Below are 24,455 nucleotides of genomic sequence, written 5' to 3'. Positions count from 1 at the left end.
CTGCATTTGTTTTTTTTCTCATCATTTAAACGTCTCTGTACGGTAATTCTCCGCAGGCCACAGGACCCTGTACATCGGCGTGCACGTTCCCCTGGGCAGCATGCGGCGCCGCAGCCACCGCCGGCACCGGCATCACGGACACAAACAGAGGAAGAGAATCCGGGAGCGCAGCTCCCCGCTGTTGGAGGAAAGAGAGTCTCCCATTTATGGTATTTGGCCACTATCCCCTGGATAAATATAGACTCATTTACATGCATTAGTGACCAGGCGTCGGCTGTGCCTCGCTTCTTTTTCCTTTCTTTCTCGCCTGCAGTTTATTGTGCTTAATTATCTGGAGACTCAAGCTTGTTAGATAATTGGCGCTTATGTAGAGTTGGTGAAGAGGAGGAGGATTACGGCTCCTCCATAACAAGTTGTAACCCGTGACGGGCGCTCCTGGATGAGTTCTAGGTGTTTGGCTTGTCCTCCTCCAGACACCCCTTCCCAGAGAGTGCAGTTCCTGCTGGGCACCGAGGACGACGACGAGCAGCACATCCCCCACGACCTCTTCACGGAGCTGGACGAGATCTGCCTGAGGGACGGGGAGGACTCGGACTGGAGGGAGAGCGCCAGGTATCGTGCAGCGGGCGGCGTGTAAACAAGTGGACCAAAAAAAGCCTCGTCACCCGTCGCAGCTCAGACATGTCATTACGCTAAGCCCTGACCGAATGGGCCGCTCGCGCCGGTGATCCCACTCCGGCTGATTAGAGACGTGGTTTACATTTCAATTACGCTAAGTGATGTCACTGCTACAACTCCTGTGATGGAAACTTTGTATTTTCTATCCACCTCTCGTTCAATAACGCCCCCCGGATTTATCAAGACACATTCTGCTGCTTGCTCATTGCAAAGAGCCAATAACAATTACCTAAATTACACTTCCATGTGCCAAAGTGTCATTGCTTCGTTTCTAGTGATGACTTGACGACAGGTAAATAGCACCGGAGCGTAGTGATGGAGAGACAAATAATAGAATGCCGCACTAAGAGAACGGCAAATAAAGAGCCCACCGTAGGCGAGCCGAAAGCTTTTAATTTTAGAGGTTTTCGCGTGCAGATGGCAGGGCAGCTGTTCGTCCGCCATCCGCCAACCTCGTTGTCGCGTATCGGGATGTGACCTCTCGGTGCCGCAGGTGGCTGAAGTTCGAGGAGGACGTGGAGGACGGAGGGGAGCGGTGGAGCAAGCCCTACGTGGCCACGCTGTCCCTGCACAGCCTGTTCGAGCTGCGCAGCTCCATCATCAACGGCATCGTGCTGCTGGACATGAGGGCCGACACCTTGGAGGAGATCGCAGGTGAAAGGTCAAGTTAAGGGCCAGGGGGGGTCGAGTTAAACATTCAATTTAGGCACTCGTGTCCTCGGACGTACGGCCGATGCACTTGTCATCGTCTCAAGGGTCATTTTAAATGCCGAAAACAACAAGTGTATAGCGATGGTTTCTCACCACAAGAGTGAGGTTATCCTGTAAAAAACAATAAAACCGATTATTTCTTGAGGATACCAAACAGATACCAAAAACACCGATAGTAAAATATATGTCACTTTACATATATATATATATATATATATATATATATATATATATATATATATATATATATATATATATATATATATATATATATATATATATACATATATATACATATACATATGTCACTTTCAGTGTTTTTTGGTATCTGTTTTCCCTGAAAATCACTTTCGCACAAATCCCCTGGACCCCCTTCTACTGCAGCCCGTGGGCTTTTAGAAAGAAGAAAGCCAGTGGTGGTTTTCTTACAAAAAGTGCCATTGAAACGTTCAAAGCGTTTTAATGTAATTGACATAAATTGACTATTACAAAAACCAAAACTGTGTGGAATAGGAGTAACAAAAAAATGGGAAATTTTCTTTGATTCATACCTAATGACTGGAGTCTTTTCCCTTTATGCGATCATTCTCATATCATCCTTAAGAACAAAAGATCCTTGTCGGTAGGGGCGTACGGTTGACCTTATCAACGTGTTCGCCCCTTCCGCAGACATGGTCTTGGACCACCAGGAGCTCTACGCCCCTTTGGGCGACGAGCTGAGGAAGAAAGTCCACGACACGCTGCTGAAGCAGCACCACCACCAGAACCAGAAGAAGCTGGCCAACCGCCTGCCCATCGTGCGCTCCATCGCCGACATGGGGAGACGGGCGTCTGAGCTGCACCTGGACAAGAACGGTGAGGGGGCTCACGTCGCCGGGCCTCACGGGGCTGTGGGGGGTAGGGAGGGGTTGAGCTGCTCCGTCGTGTCGGTCCGATCAGAGCCAGAGCTGGTTCTATACACAGATTTGCCAGAGTTGCTATTAGAGACGTGCTGTAAATGTGTGTGATTCAGTTGGTTGTAATGTCTTGGGCTTGTTTTCCCATCATTATTTTACTCTGTTGAATGTAGTTATGTAGGGATAGAAAAGTGTCAGTATCAGATTGATGCTCGTAAAAACAGTAAAAACAGTATCAGTGCATAGTATTACTGTTTGTACGCACTGTACTGCTTGTTTTTGATGTGGGGTTTTTTGGTACCGTCAACTACAATTGTTCTGCCTTGTACATTTTAGTACTAGTGTCTTACATTTCCAGTGTTGCAAAGTACAGTAAGTCATTGGATTGGCAAAACAAATGAAAACCTCTTGACTATAGGTCTGAATGGAAAATCACTGTGAAAAATGTTAATGTCACTATTCTGGTTCAGAGGAAGTGACCTAGAAACAATGCAAAGTCAAACAAAGTCAAAAAGTAAAAGATTAATTTTCGGAAATATTCAAAGCTAATTCATTCTGATTCTAATTTATTCAAAGTTATACTTCTCTGAAAAATGTTCTTGGGTGTGAGAAAAGTGTTTTACTGATAAAAAATGATCGTTATTATTATTGTTCCGATTCAGAATGACTGTCAGCGATTCTGTTTCCATCACACTCTGAATGTTGATCCATGTCCTGCAGGACACAGGTTCTCAGACATTTTCGCGCTTGGCTCTTGTTTTGCTAAATGATTTGCACTTCGTCATTTTTACAACGTTTTGAGAAAACGCCAAGGACGGAGTGCGACAGATCGCTGATGAGCGCCGGCGCTGCTGCCTCCGCACCTTTTTACAATCTCCCGATGTGTGAATCCTGCAGGTCAGCTCTCGTCGTCGCAGCCGCAGTTGTCCGGCCCCGAGGGGAAAGGAGAGGCGGGCAGAGAGAACAGCGCCGTGGATTTCAGCAAGGTACAGGACACGCGCTGCAAGGACGCCCGGTCTCACAATGGTGGAGACGGAGCATTTGATTTGAAGCGACACTACACATGTAACATCCTGTGTCCTATAACGTCCTAAACCTAACCCTAAACCCTAAACCCTAAACCCTAACCATAACGTCCTTTAGTGTTTGTGATCGGTCCAATCCATAGATACTGTAGAGCAATGGTAATATAAATGTCAGTCACATTCCGTGTCATCTGACTCATTTATGTACTTGACGCCAATTTGACAGGATTTTAAGTGTGGTTAGTGCTAAATTGATAAATGCCAGAAGAAAAGCTAAATAGTACTTGATGATGTGGTATTGTTTTATAGGATTGTTAAAAAATAAACCTCATTAAACGGTATAAATTTAATCACTTTCAGATTAAAAGGTGGCCCATTAATTTTCTTCTCTCAGCTACAGATCCTGTATTTATACAGTGCCAGATAAAAGATTAGATAAGATGACATTTCATTAATCAAAGCAGGTGCTGGGTATACTCAAACTGGAATAGTTGGTAAAACAATGTCAGCTTAAACTTGTTCAAATTAAATATTAGCCAAATATCGTATATTTAAACTGGCGGAGTCATTACAAAACAGATCCTTCATGCCATTTGCGTGAGAGTCATCTATTGTAATATTTCGTAACAGTACATCTGTATAGCTTTGGTGGACACTGCTGGCTATTCCAAGCTAAATTTAGCATAGAATCTATCCAAATTGTTCCATTCGATATGCATTGTAAGGATTACTGTAAGGAGTACTTAACAGCAGGTTGTATTTATAGAATGCACTTTGAGCACAAATCCTGTTTTTCTGTTTTTCATCCTCTTAGTCTAAGCCATTTCAAGCCATAAGCTAAGAGGAAGAAAGTGTCTGTGACCCATATTAAAAAGTGTCGGCGTCCATTTTCAGATAGACCTTCATTTCATGAAGAAGATCCCCGTCGGGGCAGAGGCGTGCAACGTGCTGGTGGGGGAGCTGGAGTTTCTCACCAAGCCGGTGGTGGCATTTGTACGTCTTTCGCCGGCTGTCCTCCTCAACGGGCTTGCTGAGGTCCCCATCACCACAAGGTTAATGCTGCCGGACTGGGTCTGGGACTATGGCTGGGGAAAGGGTTGGGGCTGGGACTGGGTCTAGTGCTGGGACTATGACTGGGATCGTAGCTTGGACTAGTGCTGGGACTATGGTTAGGACTAGTGCTGAAACTAGGGCTGGGACTAAGGCTGGGCTTAGAGCTGATACTAGAATGGGCAATAGGGTTGGGACTACGGCTGGGACTAGGGCTAAGGATGGGACTAGGGCTGGGGCCACGGTTGGCACTGGGACTTGGACTAGTGCTGGGACTAGGGCTGGGATTAGGGCTGGGGAAGGGGTTGGGACTGGGACTTGGACTAGTGCTGGGACTAGCGCTGGGACTAGGGCTGGGGCAAGGGTAGGGAGTGAGACTTGCACTAGGGCTGCGATCGTGGATGGGTCTAGTGCTGAAACAAGTGCTGATACTAGAATGGGCAATAGGGTTGTGACTAGGGCCGGGACTAGGGCTAGGGCTGGGACTAGGGCAGGGGCAATTGTTGGCACTGGGACTTGGACTAGTGCTGGGACTAGGGCTGGGACTAGGGTTGGGGCAGGGGTTGGGACTGGGACTTGGACTAGTGCTGGAACTAGGGCTGGGGCAAGGGTTGGGACTGGGACTGGGACTAGGGCTCGGATCGTGGATGGGACTAGGGATGAACCTAGGGCTGGGACTAGGGCTGGGCCTAGCGCGGATACTAGAATGGGAAATTGGGTTAGGACTAGGGCAGGGGCAAGGGTTGACACTGGGACTTGGACTAGTGCTGGGACTAGGGCTGGGGCAGGGGTTGGGACTGGGACTGGGACTAGGGTGGGGATCGTGGATGGGACTAGGGGTGAAATAGGGTTAGGGCTAGGGTTGGGATTATGGCTGGGCCTAGATTTGAGACTGGGGTTGGGACTAGTGCTGGGACTAGGGCTGTGTCTATGGCTGGGACTAGGGCTGGCATTACGGTTGGGACTTGGGCTGTAACTATGGCTGTAAAGAGGGCTGGGACTAGGGCTGAGGCAAGGGTTGGGGCTAGGGCTGGGACTAGGGCTGAAACTAGGGCTGGGACTAGGGCTGATACGAGAATGGGCAATAGGGATGGGACTATGACTGGGGCTAGGGCTGGGACTAGGGCTGTAACTAGAGACTACGGCTGGGGCTAGGGTTGGGATTGTGGCTGGGCCTAGATTTGGGACTGGGGCTGGGTCTAATGCTGGGACTTGGACTGTGTGTATGGCTGGGACAAGGCTGGACTAATGTCTGGGACTAGGACTGGGACTAGAACTGTAACTATGGCTGTAAATAGGGCTGGGACTAGGGTTAGGGCTGGGACTATGGGAGGGACTAGGGCTGAGCCTAAGTCTCAGTCTAGGGCTGGAAGTAGTGCCAAGGCTAGGGCTGGGACTATGGCTGGAACTAGTGCTGGGCTTAGGGCTGGGACTAGGGACCCCAACCAAGCGTGTGAGTCGAGCTGAGGAGCTTGGAACTCCACTATGTTGCATTCCACTCAAAATCCCAAAAAGCCCAAAATCCTCCCCGTGCTTGATCCCTCGCACTCACCAAAGGTTTATCTGATTTGTTTTTTCTCCAAAGCATCATTATCTTGGTCATGAACTGGAGAGGCAGGGCATTCTGGGTGGCATTGCCTTGAACTTCACGGTCAGGAGTGGTATCACGAAAAATCCATTTCTTAATGCAACACTTTCGCTCCAATGAAATTCTGGACTTCTAGCTTCTGCTCCGCTCTGCTCACATGCTTGGTGTTTGGTTGGGAAATTCCCGCAAGGCCACTTCCTAAGCCTCTGCTTTTCACTTTTTACTATTCTGTCAAATTTATAAGCAAAAATGTCTCTTCACCACAAAACAAAAGCAAAGTTTGAGTTGTAACCTGTTTTTTCTTGAATTGGTCCCTGCTTTTAGGTTCCTATTTATCCTCTTGGGGCCCCTGGGCAAAGGGCCACAGTATCATGAGATTGGCAGGTCCATCGCAACCCTCATGACAGATGAGGTAATAAATCTTCACCAAGACTGCTTGCTTGTTTGTTTAATATTTTGTGTAAAAGAGTGGATCAAAGTGGATTATTATGAACGATATAATCAGATTGAGATACGCTGCAGTTTATTGAATCCAGTCTGTCTGAGCACATTCACAGTACAGCAGACCCCAAGTGTTAAATAACTGCTCATCATTCAGTGCAACTTGAGGCTTACGTGACAAGTTCTTGGCGATGAGTCAGAGCTCACATGTGATGGTTTCACAGGAACCAAGACTTCTCTAGTGACTGACAAATATATATTTATACAAGGACGTGGTGTGTATTCATTGAAATGGGAAAGTTTCTCCATCAATCGCAATTTTATTGACAATATAGTTAAACTAAAATAGGAATCCACATTTCCGGCTTTCCATTTTCATTTCCATTTCCAGGTGTTCCACGATGTGGCTTACAAAGCCAAAGACCGCAACGATCTGATCGCCGGGATCGATGAATTCCTGGATCAGGTCACGGTTTTACCGCCAGGGGAGTGGGACCCATCCATACGGATAGAGCCGCCCAAAAACGTACCTTCTCAGGTCAGTTTATCCTGATTTTACGTAAAAACTTTTTTTCAAATGTTACACTAATGTTAATTTTCCATGTTGTAGAATTTGAGATTTCAGATGTCCAACTGTTTAGAACTGTGTGTTGTGCAGGAGAAGAGGAAGAAGAGTTGCATGTTCGCTAACGGCTTAGTCGAAGGAGAGGAGGAAGAGGAGCACGGTGGCCACGGTGGACCAGAACTACAGCGAACCGGAAGGTGAGGGAGTGCGGAGAGAGAGAGAGAGAGAGAGAGGGAGAGAGAAGCTATTCCTGGTCAAACTTTTTTATTGCTGTCTGCTTCAAGCCCTGCTAGTGGACGCCTGCTCAGTATGCGGTTTCCATAGCAACCCTCCACCGAGCGCTCTGTACTTTGCAGCTACAAAGTTTCATGCCAGTGGGCTGCAGAACACGTCTTCGAAATGAAAAGTGGGCTGGCTGCAACTCAGAGGAATATATGTCAATAATGTTTCGAAAAATCTCATTTTTAGAAAAAAAAAAAAAAGTCACATTAAAGGGTTAGTAACCCTAACCCTAACTTGAGAATGTTCTTCAAGTTTTAGTCGGACATTTTTCTTTTCTCTTTTTATGCATTTGCCACAAAGGTTTTTTTTTTTTTTTTTTTTAAGTTAGTGATACACTGAATACTACAACTCAAAAATAGACTCTCATCATTGTATGACCATCAAATGCACTATAACTATATTTTTCCCTATCCGCAGGCTGTTCGGAGGTCTCTTCCTCGACATCAAGCGCAAGGCTCCCCACTACCTGTCCGACTACACCGATGCGTTCAGTTTACAGTGTCTGGCCTCCTTCCTGTTCCTCTACTGCGCCTGCATGTCCCCCGTCATCACCTTTGGAGGGCTGCTGGGCGAGGCCACAGAGGGGCGCATAGTAAGACATCAGTCCCGGCCGCTCCTACATGTCTACACACGACAAGTCAAGTCAAGTTTATTTATCCAGCCCTTGATCACAATCTCAGAGGGCTGCAGAAACCCACGTTTCCAGTGCTTCATTTGTAAATCAGGATGTCCCGAGACACAGAGAGGCTGCCGATCCGGGGGGGGGAGTCAAGGAGCATATGCATGGGGCGGGGGGGGGGGGGGGGGGGGTGGACTGAGGATACATCAAAAATAAAAATATAGGGGCAAATTCACAAAAGGATTGTGCCTTAAACCGGCGCTAATAACAGAGAAAGCAAGCGTCTAATTCATAAATAAATAAATACATTTAAAAGGGCAACGCTGCACGGTGTGCTGCAAAGAGCTGGCGAAACTGAAGAGCATTTATGAGGGGTGTCACGCCCAGACTTTCCAGTTATCTGCGGATAATATTTTTGTATCATTATTATTATTATTATTATAATTAAAACCCCAGGGGGAGATCCCAGCCCCCCCTCCCCGCCGGACAATTCCCATTATTTTCAAATCCCCTGTCACAGTGGCACAGAGGCACCGGTGCAGCCACCTCCAAGCGTTTGCTTACAATTTTACATTTTCATTAAACACAAATAAAAAGAACTACAGTCCGACAATTATTTTAAGCTCAATATTTATTTAAGACTGACAACACGTAAAACAAGCAAGCGTCGAGCAGTGGTGTAAATGGGCCCCCCCCCCCCCCAAGGGCAAATTTCACTCTGCAGAAAAACTTTATGGCCCTGTTTGCGCTGCCATATCATTAGCGCAATATCTTCTGTGAGTCAGACGCTAAAACGAGGCAGATGCGGGCGCCATTGATGCACAATTCATGATGGCGTGAGCGGCCTCAGTCCATTCTTTGTGAATCCCCCCCACGCCGTTTTTATTCGTTTTTTTTGAGGAAACGGGGAGGGGGAAATACAACTCCTAAATGTTTCGCTGAGTTGCTTTGGGTAATAGTACGGCTATCGAGGTTCAGAGTGGCATCCTTAAACAGGTGCTTGTTTCTGGCGGGACCCAATAACCAGCATCTCCGTTTTCTCAGGGTAGAGAAGCAAGAAATGACAAGACTGCTTAATTTCAACAAGACACGCCTCTAGAGTACGACGGTTGCTCAGGTTAGTTAGTTCTAAGGGGATGAATAGTTGGGGGTCATCAGCATAACAGTGAAAGCTCATGTCATATTTGCATATGGTATCTCCAAGTGGCAGCATATAGATACTAAACAGCAAATGGCCAAGTACTAATCCCTGCGGGACCCCACAAGTAACATTACAATACTCAGATGTCATATTGCCATGAATTACACGGTGTGTCCTCTCTGAAAGATGAGATCTAAACCAGGAAAGCGCCAAACCTCTAATGCCAGTGCACGTGTCAAGGCCATCCAGCAGTAGGTTATGATCAACAGTGTCAAAGCAGTGCTAAGGTGGAGTAATAGTACTACTGATGAGGTGTCTGTCTCCATTGCTAATAAAAGATCATTAACCACTTTTATGAGGGCCGTCTCCGTGGAGGGGAGCGCTCTGAATCCGGAATGAAACAATCCAAATAGACAGCTAGAGGAAATGTGATCAGTCATTTGTTGTGCTGTGATATTTTCAAATTCTGGAGAAGAAGGGAAGATTTGAGACCGGCCTATAGTTGCTAAGACTCTGTGTCGAGGTTGGGTTTTTTAAGTAAGGGTCTAATCGTGCCTGTCTTAAAAGCCATAGTTACAGTGCCAGAGGAGAGAGATAATGTTAAGAATGTTAATGTTCGGAGTAGAGGGTCCTAAGATTGGAAATAGCTCTTTAACAAGCTTTCCCGAGAGTTCCTCTGGTTAGCATGTTGTCTGTTTTGCTGCACTTAGTTTCAAGAGATATTCCATCGAGGTCTGAGAGGTTATCTACTGTATACCATCTGCCTTAATGCCTGTTCCTGTCTCACTGTTGGAAGAATAAGATTGGGGTTGAGGCCTAGTGTCTTTAATCTCTTCTCGAATGAAGTAAATTTTCTGGGTAAAGAATTGCATGAAGTCATTAGCTGCAAGACTTAGTTTTGTCTCACGAAAATGAACATTTGCACCCCCTCATGGCCGACGGAACACTTCTAGTCGCACGCCATTTACACTCAAGTTTCCTGCAGGATTGCTTAAGTGCTCGAGTCTCATCTGTCGACCAAAGTGTTTTCCTAACACGCAGTTGTATTCTTGGTGGTGCCACTGTGTCTAAAGCATAACCAGATTACGACAGGGCCACATGAAATTCACCATACTGCCAAAACTGTTTTTAATCTGCCTTCTCCCATCGTCACGTTTCAAAAAATGACAGTGCGGTGTCGGTCTTTTATAAGTGGACATTTTGGCCGAACACAACCAGGCAGTGGTTGTTATGAACAGGGATGTTTTGTGAATATATTTTTAAAGATAGATTCACTATTTTTCAACGCAGGCCTTGGTTCCCCTCATTTTTAGATGTTCATAGCACAACTCTAGTGGTCGCATGAAGTCATTAGCTGCAAGACTTAGTTTTGTCTCACGAAAATGAACATTTGCACCCCCTCATGGCCGACGGAACACTTCAAGCGTCGTCGCACGCCATTTATACCCAAGTTTCCTGCAGGATTGCTTAAGTGCTCAAGTCTCATCTGTCGACCAAAGTGTTTTCCTAACACACAGTTGTATTCTTGGTGGTACCACTGTGTCTAAAGCATAACCAGATTACAACAGGGCCACATGAAATTCACCATACTGCCAAAACTGTTTTTAATCTGCCTTCGCCCATCGTCACGTTTCAAAAAATGACAGTGCGGTGGTCGGTCTTTTATAAGTGGACATTTTGGCCGAACACAACCAGGCAGTGGTTGTTATGAACAGGGATGTTTTGTGAATATATTTTTAAAGATAGATTCACTATTTTTCAACGCAGGCCTTGGTTCCCCTCATTTTTAGATGTTCATAGCACAACTCTAGTGGTCGCATGAAGTCATTAGCTGCAAGACTTAGTTTTGTCTCACGAAAATGAACATTTGCACCCCCTCATGGCCGACGGAACACTTCAAGCGTCGTCGCACGCCATTTACACTCAAGTCTCCTGCAGGATTGCTTAAGTGCTCGAGTCTCATTTGTCGACCAGAGTGTTTTCCTAACACGCAGTTGTATTCTTGGTGGTGCCACTGTGTCTAAAGCATAACCAGATTACGACAGGGCCACATGAAATTCACCATACTGCCAAAACTGTTTTTAATCTGCCTTCGCCCATCGTCACGTTTCAAAAAATGACAGTGCGGTGGTCGGTCTTTTATAAGTAGACATTTTGGCCGAACACAACCAGGCAGTGGGATGTTTTGTGAATATATTTTTAAAGATAGATTCACTATTTTTTAAAACGCAGGCCTTGGTTCCCCTCATTTTTAGATGTTCATAGCACAACCAAGCCGATCATTTTACCATTGAAAAACCTGCCAATCCGTTGCAGCGTCCCTCTGTGTAAACACAGTCCAATGGGGCAAATTAGGTTGAATATTGTCAGACAATCCATATATGTTGTACAGAACAAAAATGGCCACAAAATGGTGCATTTTATCAGCTTTTTCAGAGTTTTATTCACTGTTTTGCAGTTTTGCAAATCAGCCCCTTTGGCCACATCCATTCTAAGAGACTAAAAAAAGGAAGCTGCACTGCTTCCCACTGGCAACCTGCTGTAGCCCGTGATATGCTTGGGATGAACGGTGGCAACTGCAAAAAGTAGTTTTAACTTGAAAAACATATATAAAGACACATGGGACTATAATGTGAGTTTTTGAAAAAGGAGATTTCACTCTTTTAAGGCGTTTGCCCCTTTGGACTGCATTCAATCACAACTAGAAGCTGCAGCAGAGGGGTACGTCTCACAATACTAAAGTGTTCAGGGAGGTTGCGTTATAAATGATGGGAATCCTTTAATATCATTCAATTCAAATAGAACCATTACTCGGTACGTTTTTTGACCGTCACGTTTTCATCTGCAGAGTGCAATTGAGTCCCTGTTTGGAGCCTCCATGACGGGGATAGCGTACTCCTTGTTCGCGGGGCAGCCTCTCACCATCCTGGGCAGCACGGGGCCGGTGCTTGTGTTTGAGAAGATTCTGTTCAAGTTCTGCAAGTAGGTTTCAAGGTCTTTTTTCATCACACCGCCTCCGGGGAACAGGGAGAAAGAAATAATCCGCATTCACATTTGAAATTGTGTCATTAGCCACGTGCAGTCAAATGAACTCCTAAAGCTCTGATGGTATAGTACGTCCTGTATTTGTCCTTATATGTGATTACTGCGGAGAGGTTATCCGCCTGCTGGGGCAGAGGTTCTGGGGAAATGAGTGGATGATTCCTCTAAACGTCCGGATTCATATATTCTACTTAATGCTCTGATGACATTATCAAATAAGACCATTATAATGCATTGTAAAAAAAACGCCTTTTTTTTCGTAAATCCGCTGCATTACACAAATGTAACTAAGGGCTTAAGTTCTGCACTAATCTTTGTTGTTCTATTATTAATTTGCTCCTATATCTCCTGGTATAGGGAGTATGGGCTGTCCTATCTCTCGCTGAGGGCCTGCATAGGCCTGTGGACGGCGTTTCTGTGCATCGTGCTGGTCGCCACGGACGCCAGCTCCCTGGTGTGTTACATCACGCGCTTCACGGAGGAGGCCTTCGCCTCGCTCATCTGCATCATCTTCATCTACGAGGCCTTGGAGAAGCTGGTCCACCTGGGGGAGCACTACCCCTTCAACAAGAACAACAACCTGGACAAACTCAGCCTCTACTCGTACGTGGATGCTTCCGGGCCCCAAAAATATGAGTAGAATTTGCGCTCCATGGGGTGTCGTGAACCCCCTGCAGATATTCCCACGCTGATCCAGATGTTCCTGTGCTTCCCCGCAGATGTTCCTGCGTGGAGCCCTCCGACCCCACCAACCTCACCCAGAACTTCTGGGAACAGAACAACATCACCGCCACCGAGATCTACTGGGAGGCGCTGGAGGTCAAGGTACCACGCACTAAGGGATTCGGGACCACTCGTTTTTACTAGTTGCCAAGTTTTTCACAAAAGTAGTCGACTCGTCGTCTTTTACCTGTTATGTTGGAAAGACGCAGAGAGGGGAGGTCTACTGCAGGTAAAATTTAAAATTGTATTTTGTCAATTCAAGGTGCAGCGTGTAGAATTTACGTTACAGATGTGGTAGAAATGGAATACAATATTAATGAGTATGTTTTAATTTAGCATAGAATCACATGAAAATAAGAATCGTTGGGTTGGTTTTATCTTAGAATGATTTTTTTTATCTACATAGGGAGCGCTTCCAAGGAGGCCGCCATGTTGCACCGCCATGTTCCCACAGTAGCCCAGAATGGACAAACCACACACAGGCTCTAGAGAGCCTTTTGGCAGGACCAATAACCAGCATCTCAGTCTTAGAGTTGCTCAACAAGACACGCCTCTAGAGTACGACGGTTGCTCAGGTTAGTTAGTTCTAAGGGGATGAATAGTTGGGCGTCATCAGCATAACAGTGAAAGCTCATGTCATATTTGTATATGGTATCTCCAAGTGGCAGCATATAGATACTAAACAGCAAACGGCCAAGTACTAATCCCTGCGGGACCCCACAAGTAACATTACAATACTCAGATGTCATATTGCCATGAATTACACGGTGTGACCTCTCTGAAAGATGAGATCTAAACCAGGAAAGCGCCAAACCTCTAATGCCAGTGCACGTGTCAAGGCCATCCAGCAGTAGGTTATGATCAACGGTTTTTCATGTTTTCAGTGAGTTTCGTGGCTGCCATCTCTTTCACAGAGGCCACGGGGAGATGTAATCTGCAGCCTCAGCGCTAGATGCCACTAAATTCTACACACAGCGTCTTTAAATAAATGAGGAGAATTTTTAAATACTACACAGCTGAATAAAGATATACATGTAAATACATATTTTAATGAATTATTTTACTAATACAATTATTGTAAATCTGGTGACATTGACAGGAATAATGTCCACGACCACGACTGGTTATAGTAGTCGACTAGTCAACTATTTGACTAGTTGGTGAAACCCCTAAAACACACTCACACACACACACACACGCACACACACACACACACACACACACACACGCACGCACGCACGCACGCACGCACACACACACACACACTGAGGTTTTACGGAAGTTATTGTTGGATTAAAGCAGACAGCTAAAAAGTGCAGAGGATGTTGAGGGGTCCTGCCCTTGCTCTCCCAAATGGAGTAAAGGGAGGAGATTAAGGATATGTCCGCTGGATTACGCTGGATTACTTGTGCCAAAGCACCATCAAAAGCACATTTTTTTTGCAATAGCTTCAGTTTTAGTGGACGGAGGATGCTCTGACCTCAAACCATGTCTGTGTGAACCTGAGGTTTACTGGCGGGGTCATTTCTAGCTTTTTGGGGGCCCAGTGCGCAATGTTGTTTTGGGGGATTCCCAACCCTCTAAGGTGGTCCGGGGGCATGCATCTAACATTAATCATGCATCGATCTAGGGCGCTTTAAGAGGAAAAGAGGCTAGATCAGTGAGAAAACCCTCCCCCTTTCTTGGGCTCCAAGTGAAGTGGAGGGGTTGGTTGGAGGGGTCGGAAGTTGGTGCCACATAGTGTACAAGTGCCTTCCACCACTACACCCTAATGAAGCATTTGAGATGCAGCTTGACACTGCATGTCAATCCTTTCTATCAATGAATCGCGCCTGATGAAATGATGAATATTTTGAGTGTAAAGTGGCTTTGAACGTTATCCTCATGCCTTATGACGGCCACTCCCACGCTCACTTATGTGTGATCAGTTGCTGCACCAAGTTGTGGTGTTGATACCATTAATGACACAGCTTTTTTAAGCTGTGTGGCCATTTTTCAACACTCGAGAACTGATGGTGGGAAAAAGGGTCAAAAATCCCCCCAAAAGACCACGTGAAGACTTCATGACCTTAAAAAACACTTCGGAAAACTTCTTGCTGTGATGCAGTATCAATAACTTTTGAAAATTGGAGATTTGTGCAATTTTGACGGTTGGACGAGAAGCACTATTTTCTGAAAACGCCTCATAAAGTCCCACTTACCTTCAATGTACACACTCCCATAAATTTCCCATACACATCCCATCCCATACATTTTCCGAATGGTCTGGGTGTCTAGATTCCGGGTCGAGAGTTTCACGAGGCTGTGATTATCCTAGAGGAGAGGTCACGATAGGCCATTCTGTCTTCACATTGAAACTGTTACTATGAGGCCGTACTTAATCACACATGGATGCAATTGGGCCCTTTGATTCACTAAAGTCTCATTAGGCACGACCGTGTGCAGAAAGAGGGAAAAGAAAGATCTGCGAAAATAACGTGCGAAAAACGGTGTGTTTAGGACCCCGAAGCCAATATACCCTACGTAGCTGGCCAAGGGTATGTCAGGCATGGCTGTAAAGGTGGGACTCTTGCGGTTTTAATTCTTCTATTCTGAGCCCAATTATATCCGGGTATCTTGGGTGAGAGGTCAAGGGACCCGTTTGAAAAAATGGACATGCACATTTACTAGATTTAGATCGCCGAATTTGGAGCTATGTCGGCTCGTTTCCCAGCGCTTCGTCTGGCATCCGTCATCTAGTTTCGATTAGTCTAGTTTCCGCTAATACTAATCCGATATTGGGCTCCGAGAGGTCACACATGGACTGTGCCGCGGGAAATTGAAGCCCCCGGTGGCTTCAATGGCCCTCTGCAGCCGCATAGTCCACATAATAGCAAGAAACGGCCCCGTTTACTGGAATGGGTTTAATGCCAACGGCTGGCTCAGCTTGATGGATCCAGCGTGTTGTTGCAGGACTGCATTGAGAAGAGAGGGGAGTTTGTGGGCACCGCCTGCGGCCCCCATGGCCCCTACGTTCCCGACGTCCTCTTCTGGTGCGTTGTTCTCTTCTTCTCAACGGTCTTCATGTCGGCCTTCCTCAAGGACTTCAAGTTCAGCACTTACTTCCCCACCAAGGTAATGCGAAATGCATCCCATAATCACTCCTCTGTGCATTATTATTGTCACAGCTATGGTCATTATGCCAGTATGGGTTGTCTGACACAATCACAGTGCAATGGGGCACTCTAGTGGTCGTTTGGAGGTACTTCACAATGAGGTGATGGGCGCGTCATTTTTGTTTTAAATATCCTGTTTTTACAAGTTATAAAAAATAAAAATCATTTCAGTTAAGAGTTATTTATTTATTTTGGTCTATTTATAATTTATTTTCCAGTTACTTTTTTGATGCATTAGAATCTGATTATTGTTATTATTTTTATTATTATTATTGTTTTTATTTTTATTATTGTTATCACTGTTATTTTTTCATTTGTTTTTAATTAATTAATCTTGTTGTAGGTCAGGTCCATCATAAGTGATTTTGCAGTATTCATCACCATCTTCACCATGGTCATGGTTGACTATGTGTTAGGGGTCCCTTCCCCAAAACTAAAAGTTCCCAGTGTGTTTAAGGTAAGTCTAATATTTCATATTCAAATATTCCATAGATGTCTGATCAAGTTATGACAAAAAGAAAAATAATATGTCATATATCTATTTTATACTACAGATAGAAGCAGTTAGCACAAATGTCACTCTTACATGTTACAAAAAAAGACAACCATCATCACTCAGCGTCATCCACCCTTCCTCGCCAGCCCACCAGAGACGACCGCGGTTGGTTCATCAACCCGCTGCACCCTAACCCCTGGTGGACGGCGGTGATAGCATTGATCCCTGCTCTGCTCTGCACCATCCTCATTTTCATGGACCAGCAGATCACTGCAGTGATTATCAACAGGAAGGAACACAAACTCAAGGTCAGTTCCAGGTTGACTGTCCGTGCGGCCAGGGACGTAGAAATGTGAAGGGGTACACATGACATGGATCTGGATGTGTTGTAGCTCAACCAAACAGATCAACCAAACAATTCTGGCGAGAGAAATGGTGGTTGAATAACAAAGACTTCCAGGGGATCAATAGAACGTGGTGGGGATACTCAAATGAGATGTTGCAACATTTTTGGTTATTTGTCTTGTAAAATGAGTAAATAACTACTTGGTCCAGGTTGCACATGGTCTTTTCATTTAATAAAACGTAAAAAAAAACCAAACTCATTATGCACAAAGCCAGAGGAATAATCATCAGAAAGCGTGTAGTGACAAACTGACTTAGATCGTCACCGTGACAACAAAACATAAACATGGGCCTACAGCTACATTCACTTCAGGTGAAAACGATTCCGATACGGAATACCTGAAAGTGTTGCAGATTAGATAGAAGAACACGCTGATATCCAATGGGGGACATCAATGGTGAAAAAAAATGGGGGACAAAGTGAATGCCTCGAAAATAGCTGCCACGCCCATCATATGATCAATAGGGTCCATGTGACTTAGTTCCCATGGCGAGAAACATTCATCCAGCATTTGAACGGCCTTTGATCCCCCGCCCCCTCCAGAAAGGCTGTGGCTACCACCTGGACCTCTTCATGGTGGGGGTGATGCTGGGCGTGTGCTCCCTGATGGGCCTGCCCTGGTTCGTGGCCGCCACCGTGCTCTCCATCTCGCACGTCAACAGCCTGAAGCTGGAGTCGGAGTGCTCGGCGCCGGGGGAGCAGCCCAAGTTCCTCGGCATCAGGGAGCAGCGCGTGACTGGTCTCATGATCTTCCTGCTGATGGGATGCTCCGTCTTCATGACCTCCGTGCTCAAGGTCACATGCCCCGCCCCCGCCCATTGGCTCGTTTGACCGTTTGGATCCCCGGCGATTAGGCCATTCTAGTCGCTGTTACGTCTCTCTGTGTTTCTCAGTTGTATTTCTCGATGCGTCATGTTGTACCGGTTTGTTTCGGCCAGAAGGTGTTTTATAAATATTCGTTTCCATTCACTTTCAGTTCATTCCGATGCCTGTCCTGTATGGAGTATTTCTTTATATGGGAGCATCTTCCCTGAAAGGAATTCAGGTAAACGTTTTGCATTACGAGCGAGGATCTGCACATCTTATTTAAGTAATAACTCAAAAATGTTGAGAATGCATACTGTATCTCAGTAATGTCAAAAAATGCATTTTGCAGAGTTGTGCATTAACTTTCAATGAACGCATTGGTTGGATCATCATTTAATACTAACAAAAGATGAAGAAATCATTCCTTTGGAAAAAAAAAGTACCTACCTACCCTACCTCAAGTCCATTGTTCAATATCTCTATATATCTCTACATAACCTGGTGAATATATATATATTTTTTTTTTTAACCAGAGACTTCAATTGAAGAAATCTTCTCTGAGCATTTGATTAGTTATTATTTATTCATTTATTATTTATTTTTTATCCTCCAGTTTTTTGACCGTCTCAGGCTGTTTGGGATGCCGGCGAAACACCAGCCGGACTTCATCTACCTCCGCCACGTGCCGCTCAGGAAGGTCCACTTCTTCACCATCATCCAGCTCACCTGCCTGGTGCTGCTGTGGGTCATCAAGACCTCCAGGGCGGCAATCGTCTTCCCCATGATGGTGGGGAAAACATAGCGGCGGTCACTGGGCGGCGCTGAGGACTTTCGGGGACAGCTTAACAAATATCAAGACGTAGTTTAAGGCCTTAACAGCTGACATTTTGTCTTTTAGGATCGTATCATTTCTGTCTACAGAATGGGGAAACGGCTTTAACCACAGCTGCCAAAACACTAAATATGCGTTCCACAGGGACGGCAGGCATTCCAAAAATATAGGGTGTGCGTGTGGATGCTGCAGGTGCTGGCGCTGGTGTTCATAAGGAAGCTGATGGATTGTGTCTTCACCAAACGGGAGCTGAGCTGGCTGGACGACCTGATGCCGGAGAGCAAGAAGAAGAAACTGGAGGACGCCGACGAGGAGGTACGCTTTGTTTCGCCGACAGGTTTTGATTTTTGTTTTCAGTGAAAAAAATAAAAAAGGTCTTGCAATCCGGGGGCTCGTGATACGCGACGTTAACATTCGGAGCTTTTTTTATGTTCTTCATTACATGTTGCCGTCATAGTCGATACCAGGGGGTTCCCAAATTGGGCATCACGGCACCCTAGGGGTCCTCGAAATGAATTGCATGGGGTCAGCAGCAATATAATGTTACAATTTTGTCTTACTTAAAAAATATTTTTTTTAAAGATAAAAAAAAATATTGGTTATTATTGTATATTGGTTTGAAGTTATGCCTCCAGTATCAGTCCATACCATATAATAATATAGACTATGATATGCGTTCTAATAAATTTGGGAACAAGTTGACAACTTCGCTAAGAGAAATATTGAAATCGTTTTTGAGATTTTTCGCCACTTTTCGCCAAGTCTGGACTCAGGGACCCTGCGAACTAATATTGGATAAAAAACAATTAAATTATTGTTTTTTAAATTTCTGTCTGTGGAACAAAACTTGCAATGCCGCATCACAGCGCGAAGGTCCTGGGTTCGATTCCCGCCTGGGGGGCGCTGTTGGCGCCGCGCTCCGGCGGGTTATCTCCCGATCAGGGGCCTTCCCGCGTGGAGTTTGCGCGTTCACCCCGTGCTCACATGGGGTTTCCTCCACGTAACATCGGTGAGGACCCCCCCCCCCCCCACCAAAAACATGTGCATTGGTTGCCGTCGCAGCTTGAGCTCCGCTGGTCTCCAGCTCCACATTCTTTAGACTGAGCAGCCTTATTGTCGTTATTGATCCTAACTGTGTTTGGCGGATCAGGAGGAGGAGGAGGAGGAGGAAGAGCAGAGTATTCTGGCTGAGGAAGAAAGAGCAGTACAGGTGCCGCCACAAGGATACAAGTAAGCACCCGACCGAAATGTTTAAAAAGTCTTCAACGAGCGCTTTCTGCGTCACGTCGTTGCATGCAGAGCTTTGTTTTCCCGAGGATGTGTGAGGGTGGAGCCTTAAAATGTCTCCTCCCCGTTCCGTTGCCAGGGGTGTAACACCCATCATCAACATCACCGACGAGATGTCCCAGGGTTCGTTTGGGAATACCTGGAACACCTAAAGCGACGCCGAGGAATGAGCAACATTATCGTGACTGTGTTCGGAAAAAAAGATTTCACGTGTACCTTCCCTATTTTTATTTCTTTATTTTCTCTGAGTTCTGTTTCGACGGGAATGAAACCGCACAATTTCAACAAACTAGCCTATCGCCGTACGTCCAAAGAATAAGCACGTCGTGTGACGGGATATAATTGTGGTAAGTTGGAATAACACAGCGTGGGCGGCATTTGGAGGTCGTTCAGTCCGTTTCTCAGGTGCGCAGAAAATCTACATTAGATATCAGCGAGGTGAGTAACACTCGTACTGTCACGGGAAGCCGAGAAGTAAAGCAAAGAAAACGACCCGAAAAAACGAGGGGAAAACTCGGACCACAACGAGGGTGTTTGGCGTCGCTCCCTTTCTGTTTTTTTTCAACAAGCCAGTGTTTTGTGCCGCTTCGCATCAATCCCTCATGTTTTGTTCTGTGAATAACGTGTCTAAGTTAATCACCATGATATTACGTTTTTTTTTTTCTGGATTATACATTTGGAATACATATTATATAACTAATGAAATGTAGGACCCCTTTCTTATTGTCTTTTTTTTAATGTTGAACCTGAAAATAAAAATAAAGGTTTACTGACTGTGGAATTAAAGAAGGTAAATGGATGAATGTATAAGCGTGACAGTAAAATTCAGTGTTGGACTATGTCGTTTAGTGTTCGGAGAGGGCTGACATGAAACACAACGTTGTTTATAAGAAAATGGACGGATGTATATTTGACTAAAGGGCAGCGTCACATTGCACTTTTCCTGTACCCTGTGTAAAGTATAAACTCTGTGATCAATCATTTATCTCGTTTACTTTGTATGAACAAAAACAGAAACCAAAAAAAAAAAAAAAAATGAATTTGCTACGGGAAGCCTTGTTGATTTATTCTGCTCGTTATAGTTGCTTTAATTGTTTATTCAAACATGATTCGTTGTCTTGTCTTGTAAAGTCATTTCAGTCCAGTATGAAACCTTGAACCACAACAAATATTCCTGATCTTGTTGTGTGAGTCATTTATTACGTTGGATAACCTTCCCCTTTGTAAACCAATTAAAATGTATTATTATATTATGTATTATATGAAATACTATTTTATTAAGTGTGTCTCTCTTGTTAATGTGCATGACTTTAATAAATTTATATTAGCACTCTTGTTCTCATTGTTATGCAAACATGGTAAAAAAAAAAGGAGAACTTCAATAAAATATTGGTACTTAGTAGTAAGGCTGGGCGATATAGAAATAATGAAATATCACAATTTATTTAGGAATACCTAAATACTGATAATTTGACGACATTTATGATAATTTACACAGTAAATATTTGAGAAACGATCATTAGTAATGTGGATATTATGACCAAGCAGGTAGAATAATCTATGAAGTGTTTTCAGATTATTTCCTGAAAGACATTTAATTATATCACGATATCACCATCACCAAAATCCATGACGACATATCTAGTCTCATAATACAGAATCATAATTATGTTGATATTATATCACCCATCCCTAAAACATTACTCACTTAGCATTCTGTGGTGAGGAAGTAAGAACAACAGAATATACCTCATCATCAATATCACTTCACTTCAATTTATTGGGACAAAATCACCCCAAAAACCCAATATCCAAAACTTGAATTATGTGTTGGCCAATCTGGTTCTTGTATTGAAATTGACTGAGATAAAAACAAAAATGCATTATTTTCTGTAACGCCGCCTTAAAGACAACATTAAAGCATATCATAATATTATGATGGTCTCGTGCTGCAGAGTCTCATATCACGAAATTGATGTTACTTAGTAGATCCACAAAGCTTGTTCTTTTCAATTTTTTATTTATTCATTATTACTCATATTTCTTTTCGACCACAAAGCTTGTTCGATATCATACAGAATTCTGATCCGGCACAAATATCAATATTTATATACTGATAAACACAGGCTCAGTGCAAGTAAGCAACACGTCGTCACCATATGAAGTGTAGAAGACGGAGCATATCATTCGGATTGAGCCTCACGAGGGATCTACCGTAAAGCAACTCCCGAGGATGCCGTGCCTGCTCACATGACCCCCTGAGACTATTCCTATAAATATATGGGAGTGGGAAGAATCTCTTCTTTTTTTTTTTAATCAGCAGATGGTTTGCTGCACGGCGGATGACAGCTCGGAGATGTGGCTCATCCCAAAGCATGTCAAGTCTCTGGCTCCGGTGAATTATTGTTTTGCCTTCCTGCCAGGAGCCTCCGAGCGGCTGTTGATCCAATCAGTGACCCCAGCAAGTCCACCTTGATTGACGTGATTTGGTTTTTCCCTCTCTCTCTCTCTCTCTCTCTCTCTCTCTCTCTCTTCCCCCTCAGTCGCCGCCCCCCCCCCCCCGACTCGCTGTCAGGGCTTCATTGGGGGAATCTTCTTCTGACAGGTGAGACGCGGCGTCAAATTTATCTGATTGAAATCCCTCTGGGAGCACTTCCTGTTTTCCTCACAGCGACACGGTCACCGCTTTCCGTTCTACCTCCCTGAGCAAAATGGATCCCGATTAGCGACGACGTGATGTTATTACACACCGGGCGACGGCGGGGAAGCAGATCATGTGGAACGCTGCTTTTTAAAATGCTTCTCATGGCCGTAGCCACTTATCAAAACCCTGCGGATGTGAAGGGCTTCAATTGTAAGAACAATTGGACCAATCCATTATGGAACAATTATTTTTTTTAGTAAATTTCACTGCTCTGTCTTCCGCCGGTATCACTTATGGAAATCGCAATACATTTTTGTCGTACATCAAGCTCCCTTTGCACTGTCTTCGACGCCACCGATAACCATACAGTGCTCCCATATTGCCAACACATCCCATGAAGACCAACATCAAGATAAAAAAGGAATCGCATAGAGTATACACATTTCTTTATTCAAAACTAAATCTGACTTATGAAATTAAGAAAGTTATTGAAACTATCTACAGGTGGAATTAGCCGATACCCAGATGCACTAACGTGAGGGAACATTAAAGGATCTCACTTTGTGAAATGCGAAATAGCACTGAAATCATCATGGTGTGGAATCAACGAGGAGCCAACACACACACACACACACACATACATATATATATATATATATATATATATATATATATATAATTTTTTTTTTTTTTGTTTGTTTTGTTTTGTTTTTTCCTCTTACAAGGAGGGAAATTGTAACACATAGCACCACTGAGAAAAGAAAATGTTTAGCACAGACTGTGAAACATAGAATGGCACAGAATCAGCGTGGAGATTGGATTGACTTGGTGGCTTTATTTTGCAGATTTTTAGGGATTTTAGGGAGGTCTTGGGCGGCGGAGGGGGGGGTGGAGTGGTCTTGGTTTGCTTTTCCTTTTTCACTCCCGTCTGCCTCGGCCGCTCTTTAGCCAGGTGACGAACTCCTTGGCCGCCTCGTCCTGCAGGTAGGAGCTGATGTCGCTGGTGAAGGTCCCGTCCGCATGCCGTCTGATGGGACCTCTGCCCAAATCAAAGAGTCCGGGAGACAGAAATAAAGATTGTTATTATTATTATATATATTTTTTTGATCCCTGATACAATAAAGAATTCTTTCTACAGACACGTCGTAACACATCACGGTTCACAAAGCGGGGAAAACAGCTGCCCCTGAAACTAACTGGGAACATTCAGTTCCGTGCGATGACTAAACAACAGCCCTTATCTGAGCAGCGAGTAGAGTGTGATGAAAGCTGTTTTTATCACTTCATTAACTTCTTGACATTGTGTCGTAGTGTTGGGAAAAATCAAAACCATTAAATTAATAAAATCAAAAAGAAAAGGGAAAAAAAACCTGTTGCAGAGCAGAGTGCAGTACGTACCCGTCCCTTTTCGTGTTCTTCAGCCACTGGACAAAGTCCTGCACTCTCCTGGTCTCCAGGTATTTGCTGTAGTCGTTGGAGAAGGTTCCCTCCGAGTGCCTCTTGGTGTTTTGGAGCTCGCTGGGTCGGCTGAAGAAGGAGTCATCCGTCAGTCTGTCGACAGAACGAGAGGACATGTGGGCAAATGCGGCGGCAGAGGTCAAGGAGAAGAGCGACTGGAGGGGAAAGACCCCGGGAGCGGCGTCTCACCTGGAGGTGTCTTCGGACTCCTGATCGGGGATCTGCCAGCTGCTCTGGACCAGGATCAGGAGCAGGAATCCGACCAAAGAGTGGGTGCTGTTCATGGTGGGAGCTGGAGAGACAGGGCACGAAACAGAAGGAGAAGCGGATGTGAACAACTCCAGCAGAACCCTAAAGCGCGTGCTCCGATGGTCAATGCATTTGGAAGAGTTAGGAAGGAGGCGTCGCGGAGTCACTCACCTGGAGGTCGGGAGAAGTGGGATTTGGTAAAGGTGGAGTTTTTTCCCTAGCGATCTCTTCTTCTTCTTCTTCTTCTTCTCCTCCTTCTTCTTCCGCCTTTGGCTTGCGTTTTTCAGGGTCTCCTCTGTGGCGGCGCCGTCTTTTATAGACGAGCCCGGTGGCCCGTCTCCCAGGTGGCTCCCTCCCTTC

The 24,455-nt window shown here is 45.0% G+C and overlaps 2 protein-coding genes across 2 annotated transcripts in view; one reads left to right on the top strand and one right to left on the bottom strand.

Annotated features, from left to right (window-relative positions):
* The window catches only part of slc4a10b (solute carrier family 4 member 10b), a gene marked incomplete at both ends in the record, with an annotated part of 28,066 nt that extends 8,170 nt beyond the window's left edge, over positions 1-19,896 (top strand). The window contains 22 exons of the mRNA XM_080018609.1: positions 57-209; positions 474-612; positions 1,172-1,332; positions 2,059-2,244; positions 3,183-3,271; positions 4,205-4,362; positions 6,273-6,360; positions 6,781-6,927; positions 7,048-7,151; positions 7,654-7,828; positions 11,845-11,978; positions 12,396-12,641; positions 12,758-12,863; positions 15,714-15,875; positions 16,260-16,373; positions 16,559-16,720; positions 17,362-17,613; positions 17,795-17,863; positions 18,239-18,412; positions 18,650-18,772; positions 19,626-19,687; positions 19,824-19,896. Of these exons, the coding sequence (XP_079874735.1) occupies positions 57-209; positions 474-612; positions 1,172-1,332; positions 2,059-2,244; positions 3,183-3,271; positions 4,205-4,362; positions 6,273-6,360; positions 6,781-6,927; positions 7,048-7,151; positions 7,654-7,828; positions 11,845-11,978; positions 12,396-12,641; positions 12,758-12,863; positions 15,714-15,875; positions 16,260-16,373; positions 16,559-16,720; positions 17,362-17,613; positions 17,795-17,863; positions 18,239-18,412; positions 18,650-18,772; positions 19,626-19,687; positions 19,824-19,896 (3,077 nt within the window). The remainder of the gene's footprint in view (positions 1-56; positions 210-473; positions 613-1,171; positions 1,333-2,058; positions 2,245-3,182; positions 3,272-4,204; positions 4,363-6,272; positions 6,361-6,780; positions 6,928-7,047; positions 7,152-7,653; positions 7,829-11,844; positions 11,979-12,395; positions 12,642-12,757; positions 12,864-15,713; positions 15,876-16,259; positions 16,374-16,558; positions 16,721-17,361; positions 17,614-17,794; positions 17,864-18,238; positions 18,413-18,649; positions 18,773-19,625; positions 19,688-19,823) is intronic.
* Positions 19,897-23,306: 3,410 nt separating this feature from the next.
* Positions 23,307-24,130, bottom strand: gcgb (glucagon b; the record flags this gene model as incomplete). Its single annotated transcript, XM_080018583.1, has 3 exons — positions 23,307-23,427; positions 23,787-23,939; positions 24,036-24,130. 3 exons carry the CDS (start codon positions 24,128-24,130, stop codon positions 23,307-23,309), a joined length of 369 nt encoding a protein of 122 aa, XP_079874709.1.
* Positions 24,131-24,455: the final 325 nt, after the last annotated feature.

This window comes from Zeus faber (assembly GCF_960531495.2).
Source record: "Zeus faber genome assembly, chromosome: 18".
Lineage (NCBI taxonomy): Eukaryota > Metazoa > Chordata > Actinopteri > Zeiformes > Zeidae > Zeus > Zeus faber.
Note: the sequence above shows the minus strand (reverse complement) of the source record. Positions and strands in the feature narration are given on the sequence as shown.